The sequence below is a fragment of the Pelodiscus sinensis genome, chromosome 1, assembly GCF_049634645.1.
Source record: "Pelodiscus sinensis isolate JC-2024 chromosome 1, ASM4963464v1, whole genome shotgun sequence".
Classification (NCBI taxonomy): domain Eukaryota; kingdom Metazoa; phylum Chordata; order Testudines; family Trionychidae; genus Pelodiscus; species Pelodiscus sinensis.
In genome coordinates this window covers 233,202,543-233,214,906 of record NC_134711.1, presented here as the reverse complement: position 1 = coordinate 233,214,906, position 12,364 = coordinate 233,202,543, and the positions used below count along the sequence as shown (strand labels likewise).

At 44.5% G+C, this 12,364-nt stretch overlaps 1 protein-coding gene across 3 annotated transcripts in view; it reads right to left on the bottom strand.

Moving 5' to 3' along the window:
- The window catches only part of MRPS9 (mitochondrial ribosomal protein S9), a 57,617-nt gene extending 45,766 nt beyond the window's left edge, over nucleotides 1-11,851 (bottom strand). Inside the window, exons 1-3 of one of the 3 annotated variants that reach the window (XM_075917503.1) lie at nucleotides 11,673-11,823; nucleotides 8,049-8,099; nucleotides 3,663-3,842 (exon numbers count right to left, since the gene is read on the bottom strand). In XM_075917503.1, the coding sequence (XP_075773618.1) occupies nucleotides 3,663-3,842; nucleotides 8,049-8,054 (186 nt within the window). In that variant the 5' untranslated portion in view covers nucleotides 8,055-8,099; nucleotides 11,673-11,823. Of the gene's footprint in view, nucleotides 1-3,662; nucleotides 3,843-8,048; nucleotides 8,207-11,672 lie in introns of all 3 variants that reach the window. The other 2 variants (XM_075917506.1, XM_075917494.1) reach the window with 2 other exon arrangements.
- Nucleotides 11,852-12,364: the final 513 nt, after the last annotated feature.

Here is a 12,364-nt window from a genome sequence, read left to right as displayed (position 1 = left end):
AGTACGGGAACCCAGTAGCAATATTCTGGCAAGCAGCCTCTGCTGCTCACACACATCTCTCCCCAACAACCCCACTTTTCCAGCAGGCCGGGAGAGAAGTTCTCTGTCTGCAGGATGCTGCCAGTGCCAGACCTGGCATGTGTGGGACACAGATGGAAGCCAAGCTACCCTACCCATCTCTCCCACCCACAGGCTCCTGCCTTGCTTGCACCTTCCCATGCCTGCTTGTCCCAAGGCTCTGGGTGTTGCAATGCTCCCCTAGGATGTCTATGCCCCTCTGGAAAGTCCCTGCTTTTTAGGCAATATATGGTCTTGCTCAATGCACATGGTCATCGTCTGAATTGAGACTTTCAGTATCGGCTCAGAGATTATGGCTAGGCTTCACACACTGTCTCCTGAGATGACTGCCCTCTTAACTTTTCTTCGTATCTGGGACAGCTGCAAGCTTGGCATGTCCCTCACCTCCCTCTCCGTCTACCCAACTCAGCGGGATCCACAGGCGGAAATGCACCCAGGAGAACCTGATGAGGGGGCAGATGGTCAGCCTGCAGTCCCTCATCCAAGGACTCGAGGAAGAGCACCAGGAGGAGGCTGCCAACTAGGAGGAGTGCCTAAATATTTAAGCTAGTGCTTCTCAACCTGAGGGTCAGAAAAAACTGCATACCATTAGCAATAACAAGTCTGCTACAGGTAAAGCAGTAGGCTTTTCCGTAAAAGTCATCTTATTTCCCCATTCCCACAGTGGTCATAATGCAGAGAGCTAAATTTTTTCTCTCTTTAGTTCCAAGACATGCTGTTCAATCCTGAGACTTCATGCAACTGTGTCACACAAGAACACCCAAAGAAGAATCTTTCTTCCCATCAACCACCTTCTGGAGAAAAATGGAACACAACTGGGGAGAGGGAGGGAGGGAGGGAGGGAGGGGGAGAGAGAGAGAGAGAGAGAGACAGAGAGAGAGAGAGACAGAGAGAGAGAGTAAGGAGGGAGTGTGAGGGGGAGGGGGAAGAAACAAAAGAAATACAATTTTTAAAATACAAAAAGGTACAAGAGAAAGAAAATGGATATAAAGAACATAGGACACCTATGCTGATAGACATGGGATGACAGGATATAGAGGAGATGTAGATGCCAATTATAAGAGGACTTCCAGAAATATATTAGGAGCTACCGAGCAGGCCTATATTAAAATTAGGGTTGTTGACTAATCACGGTTAACTCACACGATTAACTCAACAAATTAATCATGATTAAATCAACAACCGTAATATTAAATATTCTGGATACTTTTCTATATGCATATACATTATATTCTGTGTTGTAATTGAACTAAAAATGTATATTTTATTACACTTTTTGCACTGTAAAAATGAAAAATACTATTATTTTTCAATGCATTTAGTAAAAACTACGGTAGTTCAATCTTTTAGTTCAGAAAATGCAACTTACAAATGTAGATTTTTTTGTTACATAACTGCACTAAACACAAAACAATGTAAAACTTCAGAGCCTATAAGTCCATTCAGTCCTACTTCTTGTTAAACCAATAACTATGACTTACAAGTTTGTTTACACATACAGGACACAGTGTTGTCTCTTCTTATTTACAATGTCAGGAGAAAGTGAAAACAGGCATTTGCATTACACTTTTGATATCTGGCTTTGAAAAACCATACTGAACAATCTTATACCTCATCATGTTTCAGCCACCATTCCAGAGGACATGTTTCCACATTGATGATGCTTATTAAAAAATTAAGGCATTATTTTAGTTGGTGAACTCTTTGGTGAAGAATTGTATGTCCCCTGCTCTGTATTAACCATATTTTGCTATATATTTCATGTTATAGCAGTCTCAGATGTGACCCAGTACATATTCATTTTCACTGCAAAAAATACAAAGAAGGTACTAATGTGAGATTTCTACGGTTAGCTACAACACTCAACCCAAGGCTTAAAACTTGGAAGTGCCTTCCAAAATTGGAAAGGGATGAGGAACATGCTTTCAGAAGTTTTTGAAGGACAACACTGATGTGGTAACTAGGGATGTTAAGTAGTGATGGATTTACTAGTTGAGCAATCAATGGAATTTCCATCGACTACTCGATAAGCACTTCCGCATTGAGCCTTTGAAAAGTACAAGAGCCCCAATGGGGGTTCTTGTGCATTTCAAAGTTGGAATGCCATGTGGAGCCCAGGGCCAGTGGAAAGTACTTGAAATGCACAAGAGCCCTAGCAGGGGACCCCAGGCTCCATGCTGGCCCAGTCCCGCGCTGACACCAGGCTCTGTGCTGCGCTTCCTCTTTGAAAAGCTGATCCCGGGCTCCACTGGCATTTCAAAGCGGCAGTGTTGCACTGAGCCTGGGGGATCAACTACAGACTTCCCAGCTGACTCCTAGCTCCGTGCGGCGCTGCTGCTTTTAAGCATTCCCCTCTTCTCTCCCACTGCCTCTATCAGATAGAGGCAGCAAGGGAGGCGGTGGAGCAACTAGTCCTTTACATACCTAGTGGTAACCACAGAACCTGAACTAATAAATAAATAATTAAATAAATAATAAATAAACCCACTGATGGCATCTGACTCAGATAATGAAAACAAACATGCATTGGTCCACACTGATTTAGATTGTTATTGAGCAGAACCTTTCGTCAGCATGGACACACATCCTCTGGAACGGTGGTGAAGCATGAAGAGACATATCAATCTTCAGAACATCTCACAGGTAAATATCTTGCAATGCTTGCTACAACAGTGCCATGAGAATGCCAAGTCTCACTTTCAGGTGACATTATAAGCAAGAAGCAGGCAGCATTATCTTCTGCAAATGTAAACACACTTGCTTTTCTGATGACTGACTGAAGAAGAAGTAGGACTAAGGGGACTGCAGGCTCCAAAATTGTACATTGTTTTGTTTTTGAATACAGTTTTTTTTTTTTTTACATAATTGTACATCTGTAAATTCAACATGCATGATAAAGAGATTTCATTACAGTACTTTTATTAGGTATTTTTCAGTTCACTATTTCTTTTTTTTTTTAACTGTGCAAACACTTTTAATAAAAAATAAAGTGAGTATTGTAAACTTATCCTGTGTTACAATTGAAATTAATTTGAAAAGTAGAAAACATCCAAAATATTTAAATGGTATTCTATTATTATTTAACACCACAATTACTTTTTAAAATGCTAATTAAAATTACTAAATAAAATTGAAACAAGTGCTAGTTGTGAAATATCCTGTAAAGTTTATATTTGCATTATCAACTTCTGTAATGGTATCATGCTAGAAAACTTGACCTAAATATACATAGCAGGTAAAAATTATGAGTAAATGTTTTGAAATTTTTTATAAACCTTTATAGTGGCTCTTACAGTCTCTGATCAAGAGGGATTATCCATTGGTAGCTTTCAAAAGAACCTACAATTACTTGGCAGGACATGGGTACAGAGTTCTATACTGTGATGTGTTATTTTGTGCATATAGCAGGGATAGAATCTCTATTTACAGCCAGAGTTGCCATGTTTGCAATATATAGTAGTATTTTCTTATTTTGACAGTTTGATTAAAATTCACAGAGCTGAGGGGCTCATGCTGAAGTAAAGTGCCTTCAATATCTGAAACTCTATAATAAATTACTTCTCTAACAGAACAACTGTACTTACATCAATATCCTCTTGGGTAAAAGTTTCTGGATCTTCCCCCATCATGTTGGCTAAATGTCTCTTTCCTAGGTTGAACTCTTCAATCTGTTTTTTAATAAAAGCCTCTGTATACTTTTCAGGTCCTGAAGCTGGAACATTTCTCTTCTGCACGGCTGTAGTAGTACAGATTAGTCTTAGTGTCTAACCAAAAACAAAAAAGAGAGAGGATATTAAAAAGAATTGGTACAGCAAAACTCTTAAGTAAAATTATTGGCATAAAAAGGTAAATGTGCCTATACAGTCTAGTAACATGAGGCTTGAAATATAAGCCCATTTATCACAAGCCTGGTCTGAGGCCTAGATACCAATGATTAAGACTTTGCTAATATAAAGCAAAGCTAAACAGTGAGAAAGAGGTAGGCCCCTGCTCACAGAACTTAGCACAAATAGGGCTGATAGTAAAAACACTAATTGGTAATGGGTACAGGAGTAGAATAGTAATTGGTACTGGGCATAGGTTTCAGAAAAATAGTAACACCACCTCGTTAAAAAGGACTTGGTACCAACACACTCCCCACAGATTAGGGATGTAACCGTGCACTTGATTAACTGATAAGCAAAAGCTTATAGGTTACTGCTATAGACTGGAGTGCCAGAGGAGTGAGGTGCCTCAGTTGGGGGCCACATCAGAGAGGGTTGAGGGTTTTTGGGGGAGTTTTTTTTGCTTCTTACTTGTGGGTCAGTGGCCTCCGACCCAAAAAAAGTTCCCCACCCTGCCATAAATAAAAAACCATTTAAACCTTTTGGCTACGTCTAGACTGGCACGATTTTCCGGAAATGCTTTTAACGGAAAAGTTTTCCGTTAAAAGCATTTTCAGAAAAGAGCGTCTAGATTGGCACGGACGCTTTTCCGCAAAAGCACTTTTTGCGGAAAAGCGTCCGTGGCGAATCTAGACGTAATTTTGCGCAAAAAAGCCCCGATCGCCATTTTTGCGATCGGGGCTTTTTAGAGGAAAACAAATCTCAGCTGTCTACACTGGCCCTTTTGCGCTAAAGTTTTGCACAAAAGGGACTTTTGCCCGAACGGGAGCAGCATAGTATTTCCGCAAAAAGCACTGATTTCTTACAGTAGGAAGTCAGTGCTTTTGCGGAAATTCAAGCGGCCAGTGTAGACAGCTGGCAAGTTTTTCCGGAAAAGCGGCTGAGGCTCCACATTGTATCCGGCTTCCGGGGAAGTGCGCATGCACTGCTCTTCCCCTCTCCACAGGAAAAGCCAGAGTGGAGCCCAGGACAGGAGACCAAGTGGGGTGCACGGTGGAGAGTGCCCCTCCCCGCCCCCTGGGAGAATGGTTCAGCCCAGAGCAGGAGAGTTAAATCTTGGCACACCACTTCAGAGAGGTTACCAACCCCAGGGTTACACATTTATCTACATAAATGCATTATAACATCTCTGAGACAGACTGCTGGCTAAGTCAGAGCTCTGCTTCTACAGCCTGGCTGAAAAGAGCAATTGAAGTCAGCTGAGCAGGCCCATGCCAGAGGGGCAAATGGGAATCAGTTGTGGGCCTCATTAGCCAGAGGGCTAAATAAGGCAGCCAGAGGGGAAGTAGAAGGGCTGGAGCCAGGGACTAGCTAAACCTGCTCCCCAGCCAGAGGGAGAAGCTAACTGAGTTTGCTATGAACAAAGCTCTGTAAATAGGAGGTGGTATGAGAAATTGGTACGGACAATAAAATGCATGGATGATTGCACCAGAAAGGGACTCTGGTTTATTCATGGCTGAGGAAGGGGTTCTAGCTTGAGGGGCCTGGGCAAGGACCTTACCACAATCCCTAATTCAAAATCTGTACTTTCTAAGAAATCTTATTAGGATTTTTTTTTTGCATATTTAAGTTTGAACATTGGCCGTATTTTGACTGAACAATTCATCCCTTTTCCTCTTACAACTCTCTAGGACGGGAGGACAATAATTTTTTTTTTTGGGGGGGGGGGCATTTAATGAACTTTGGTAGGCTGTTGTGGAGCCTGGGATGGAAGGGGTGGGGCTGGGGATTAGCCTTCCCCTAGAGCCATCTGGGGCCAGAGGCTTTGGATTAAAAACACAGCAAGGGGCTTGTAGCTCCTGGCCCTGCTGCCACCATGTTGCCTGGCAGCTGCCTGGGGTTGCTGCAGATATTTAAAGAGCTCACAGCTCCGGCCTCTGCTAGAGTAATGCCATGACCTGTGGAGCCACTTAAATAGGATCCTGCTGCCTATGCCACCGCCTGGAAATTTGGTGCCAAGGGAAGCAGACTATAAATAGAAAGCGGCCAGATGCAGTCCATGGGCTGGATCAAAGTGTAGGTCGGGCTAGATCCAGCCCCCAGCCACATCATGCCCAACTCTGCTTTAGGGGAATTACTATCAACAAATACTAGCAAATATGGCTCCAGATCAGAACTCATATTCCAAGGAACACTTGTCTTCTGCTTTTGTGGAAGACTATAAGATATGGCTAGACTGATTTGTTTTTCTTTCACCAAGATAATCAGTGGGTAAGACAACTATAATTTCAATCAAGCACTCTGCCAGAGAAACAGACATCACTGACAGAGCAGTAATGTCTCAATTTTGGCCTAATGCCAATTTTTATGCACTACTTTATATGTCCTATGTCAGTATTAACAAAGCCTTACTGCAGTCTAACTATTCCATAAACTGATCTGAGAATTACTGACTGGAATTATCTCTATATGAAAAAAGAAATCACAAAAATAAAAGAGCAGAGACAGGAACACTTTGGAATAGAGAATATGTCAGAGTTCTAGTCAGCAATCCATGCTCAACAATGACCTGAAGCAGCTATCATCGGATGGCTCATCAACAGCCTACCCTGTGAACTTGCGGTCTCACTGGACCTCCTCGCATACATGTGACCACATTAAAAAAACAACAACAACAAACAAAAACTTGGCTTTATCACCAGCTGCCGAAGAGAAACTAAAGACTGAATGGACTTGCCCTCTCACTTCCGGAGAGAACCCTCCTAGATCACCGTTTAAATATGTACGAACTAATATTTACCAAGCGTTGCTCCGGTCCTTAATTTTTTTATCCATTTAAATTCCTGCTCTGAGGTGGGGCTGGGAATGAGGGGTTCAGTAGGCAGGCTGCCCCTGGAAGAGGACTATCCCAGCCCTCTCTCACCACAGCAGCTTGAGACCCGGTGAGAAGCGCCTCTCCATGGCTGCTGCAGTTCCAGCAGGCACAGCTAGGGCAGGAGTTCATGTCCCCTGCCTGGATAGGCGCAGGTTCATTTGCCCCCTGCGCTCCCCAGCCAGAGTCAGGAATGCAGCAAACCGCGCACTTTCCCTTCACACATTGACGAAGGGGCACAATGTTCCTGTACAAATTGGGAGGGGATGCCTGGGGAGTGGTAGGCTTGGGGCTGAGGCAGACCTGGGGGGCGAGGGGGAAATGCACCCCCGCTAGCCCCTATTACCTGCCTGATGATTGTCTCTTTTCTGTATAGTTTGATGAGAAGCAATCTCATTCCAGGCACATCCCATTTTCCAGGCATAACCAAATCCTTACCTTGCTTTAAGTTATAATAAGAGGAAGCTATATACTGAAATTGGTGGTCCTAGCTCTTACCATTTAGGAGACAAACCCTCTCAAATATATAGTAGACAGAGCTTACAAATGTCAACTCAAACTGGAAATGACAAATTATAGACCCAATGCTACAAACATACATATGCACGTAGTTCCACTGAAGTAATAAGACTACATACGCGCATTTGCAAGATTCAAGTCTAAAGGATATTCTAATTTTCACTGGCTGCTAATGGTAGCAATAGGCTGAAAATACAGATGAATATTGCCATGGAGCAGGGATCTACTAGTTAAGTTCCTTTTCTGAAGACCACTTTTTCCTAGTATGTGAACAGCAAGAAATAGGACTGGAATAGAAGCATCTATACCAGATCAATACAACTTTGCTTTTGACTACCATTCACTAGGGATGTTAGTGTGTAGTCGGTTACACAATTAACCAATAAGCCTGGACTTATCGGTTAATCCTAACAACCACATGCCACCCCTTGCTGCCTCTCTACCAAAGGCAGCAGCAAGGCAGCGGAGGAGGGAAGGATGCTTCCGTTTCTGCACCAGAGGAAAGATCTGTCCTTTTGTCGCATTTTTCTGCAGTACTGTTAACCCAAGACAAATTCTAACTAGGGTAATTACTGTATGCCTAACCAAAATCTACCTGCAGTTTTAGTTGGATACAACATTATTTCCTATGCTAAAAACTTTGTGTATTGTTGCTGCATGATTCAAAATAGCTAAGACAATTTAGCCCAGGTCCAACAGAGTAAGTGAATTAATCATCATACATACTGCATGAGATGAAAATAAAAATCACTTACATTCATATTATCAAAGTGAGACACATGAACATGGATTTCTTATAAAAATCTCTGCCAACAATAAAGATAAAACAGGAGTTAGAGACAATACTGAATTTTAGTCTGGCAATCCTGCTTATTCACAGTTCCTGCTGTACGTTTTCAGTTTTAGTGAATGCCTGGAAGAGAGAAAATGCTATTCAGTCTTATTTTATATATATATATACACGACTAGTTACTTGAAATTCTTTTTAATGAACATAAGAATCCTCATGAGTTAGCCCAAGACTACTTTCTCTCCATGATACTTTAAACAGGATAGTGTCATATTATGCCTGTCATTTTCCCAGTTCTTTCCTTCCCCCCCCCTCAAGCTATTCATATTCTCCTCTTGTTTAAGTTCATCACTAATCAGAAGTCTCTGGACACAGACTATTCATAATTAGAAAACAGCCTTGTATGCAAATTAATACCTATTGTACAGGGTACGTCTTCTGGGATAAGAGTGCAATTTCATGGCTCATATGAGTAAGAACTACAAAGTGAAGTTAAATGCGTCTGGTATTTAAGCCAAACTAGAAAATACTCCTCTAAAATATAAAGGAAGTCAGACACTTATACTCATTACATACTTCATAAAGTGTTCTTGCAGACAGTATTCTTATCATTTTAAAAAACTTAACTGTTAAGAAAATCCTGGAACAATTGAATGTTCCATCAGAAAAGAAACAACCTTTCCTCTAGCCTACTGCAATTCCTTAGACTCAGACACTAATTGTTTTACATATTTTTCTTTAGAAAGTAATAGCACAGAGGTCTAAGTATCAGATTTGAAATACTGGTGTCCTGTTTATTTAGTGTTACATCAATTTTCACCTATTAAACTCCACTCAAGTCAGTGAAGACACATGAGCATAAAACTAACAATACTGTGTAGAAAATAGGGATGTAAGCTTAACGAATAACAGAGCAGTCACTTGAATAGTAGCTTTCCCTGCCCCCGCTAACAAGGCAGCTCTTGTACATTTTAAAGAGAGCCACAGCAGTAGCGACACCTCTGCCTCCCTTGTTCCCTTCTCCTCCCCTACCCCCAATCGTGGAGACAGTGCTGGAGGGAACCGGTGGGGTCTTGACTGCTGCACCTCTCCCTTGGAAATGTACAGGGGAGCTCTTCAAAGAGAGAGGCACAGCAGGGTAGTTTAATCAAGTAGTCGATGGAAATTCCATTGACTACTCAATTAGTTGATTAATCAAAATTTAACATCCCTAATAGAGAATAAGTCCCCCTGAACTCCTTGAAACTTGGTTAGGGTTTTCACAGGCTATCTTCTCATTCTTGCATTTAGAGAAAGAATAAATAGGAGTGACACACTTACTTGCTTTACATTACTAACTGGTCTGCATCTTTAGTTGGTGTAATAGCTCCATTGTGCTCCAATGTAAACTAAACAGTCCTCATCTTCTCATTCTCTCTTCACACATAAGTCTATCCAGTCCTCCAATTAGTCTCATTACCTGTCACTTTGACCCTCTACATCTGAGAGATGGGCTGACCAGAACCAGACACTATTTTCAAACTAGGACTGTACCTCAACATATAGATTAGTGGTACAATATTCTCAGTATTATTTATACTCCATCCCTTGTGCAGAACACCTGAATATTTTGTTTGTTTCTAACCACTATTGCACACTTGAGGTGTCCACAAGGACACCAAGTCTTTTTCCTGAATTGTTACAGTTATTTAGAAACCAGAAATTAATGTAAATAGATTGAGTTACTCTTTCCAATATACATTATCTTGTGTTTGACTACAGTGAATCATCTGTCATCTGTTGCCTAATTGCTTGGCTTTGTTAGGTCACTCATGAGTTCCACAGTTTTCACCATCCTAAATTATGATGTCATTTCAAAATTTTGTCACTTTCACCCTCTTTCTAGATCATTAGTGAGATTACTATATATTTTAATATAGCATTGCTAATACAATGGTCAACACAATACCTAGACCAGACCTTATGGGTGACTTACATTTGCTTTTCAAACTGTAAATGCAAATTAGCAATAATTCGACTTTTTAACAATGAACAAATCATCAACTCATCATCTCTGTAGTCTTTCAGTCAAAGACTTGACCATCTTTACAGAAAGAAATGTTGTCCTTTACCCACATAACAGTTGTGTATATAACAGAAAAGAATAAGTTCCTCTCCACTGCATGAATCCCTGGGTGAAGCTCTTTGCCTTACACTTTGTAGGTCAAACCAGACCATCATGCTAGTCCTTCCAGACTTAAAATCAACAGTCTCAAGCTATAGCTATACTATGACCCTTACAGTGACACAGTTGTATTGTATTGTACCACTGTAAGGTCTTCCAAGTAGGATGTCAGCATTTCTAGTCCCCAGGGAGGTGGAGCCGGGAGTGCTGGGGCATTGTGGGAAATGCTGGCTGCTTAGCTTCTCAAGGGTAGAGCCTGAGGGGTGATGACTGGCTTACACCTGGCCATATTTGTGTCTGGCACCATGGCTTTAGGCTTAATCTTTGTATTCATGCTCGTCAGCGTGAAAGAAGCTATTTCCATGTATATTTGCTTGTATATACAATCACACTTAAATTGCAGCCCTCAGCATGTGCTGTATTATTGTGGCCCTCGGGGCTTCCAAAGCCAAGTAGTCCTGCTTTAGGCTATATCTACAGTGCACACCTTAAAACAACACAGCAGTGCTGCTAAAGTTGAGCCACTGTACGGTAAGCACTAAGCAGCATAGCTGCTCTTTGTCACGAGTGAGCTCTCTGAGCGCAAAATAAAACTACCCTCCAAAAGCGGTGGTAATGTCCATGCCTGGAGAGTCTCTTCTGCTGATGAACCACTGTCCTCACCAGGGCTTTTTGTTATTAAAACTTTTTGTTATTCCAAGGCAACTTAAAACCCCCCCAGCTAAGCAGCTAAAGTTTTAACAACAAAAGTGCAGTGCAGACACGGCCTTAGTAGCCTATAGTAAAGGGACTACCACACATGGGCAAGACGTGGTATTCCAGGGGTGGGCGATAAAGAAAGGAGGCAGCCCGCCAGGTCGCTGCAGTTATATTCCCCATGTGCCCCTGCAACAGTTGTGCCAGTTTGCTGAATTAATCCAACAGGCGCACACACCTAGCAGCCTGACAGCCGTTTCACCTGGGGCGGTAAAGATACAGACCTAAGCCAAGGCCACCGGGGGCGCGACAGCGGCAGGGCTACGGCGGGTGGGACAGAAGAGGGTTTCCCATCGCAGCGCGCTCGGGCAGCGCTAGGTCGGGCCGCACGGGGGGGGGGGGGGGCGGTGTCGGGGAACCGGACCAGGCGCTCCGGGGTGCCAGCTGTTCACAGGCCCCCGCTCGCCCCGCACCCCACGCGGGGACCCGATGCCGGCGCGCTCAGCCGGGACCTGCCCGCGGGCCCCAAGCAGCTGCCGGGCCGGGTGCCCTGCGGCCCGATCCCAGCGTCCCCCGCTCCGAGGGGGCAGGCCGGGCGGGAGGCGGCTCCTGCACCCGCCGGGCTGGGCTCGCCCCAGGCCTAGGTCCCGCGCCTAAACGGCCCCGGGGGAGGGGGAGGGGGAGGGGGAGGGGGAGCGAGCGCTCGGTTCCGGCCCCCCCCGCTCTTACCTCCGCGCGCCACCTCTCCTGGCCTCCCAGCGCCGCGCGCCAGGAGCGGCTCGCTCGCAGCACGCGCCTAACGGCCACCGCCATGTTTGCTGCCGTCCAGGGCTGTCAGCGTCGCGCGAGCCGGGGGAGGGAGGAGCCACAGAAAAGAGAGGGGGCGGGGGGAGAGGACCCAAACAGCTTGGCATCGGCGCAAGCGCGCTGAACCGCTTGACAGGGGCAAGGGCCGGCGCTCGGCTGTCGTCGGGCTGCGGATTGGCTGTGCGGGGGGAAAGGCGAGATTTGTTGCTCTCACGTGATCCTGGCGGGGGAGCCGGCGCGCGCGCGCACGGGCGCGACTTCACCCCTGTCCGCGAGCCTCTCGCGCTGCAGCCGCGGAGCTGCGTGCCCAATGGAATGTGCCCGGGGAGGGCGCGCGGCTCGGCTGGGCTGGGCTGGGCTGGGCCGGGCTTTACAAGGGCAGGAGCGGGTTTAAGGCAGAGCAGCAAGGGTGGCTGGAACAACTTGGATAGTGGGGTGGTGCTAAGAGCCATTGAACCAAACTGTAAACCCTGTGTATGATAGAAACTACTTCAAGCCAGGGGTCATAGGCAATGGGTAGGGGTGCATGTGGAGGCACCCTATATTCCTCCCCTTCCACTATCTGGCGGTGGGGAAGACACAAGTCTGACATCTCCAGCCCATTTGGGCAGGTC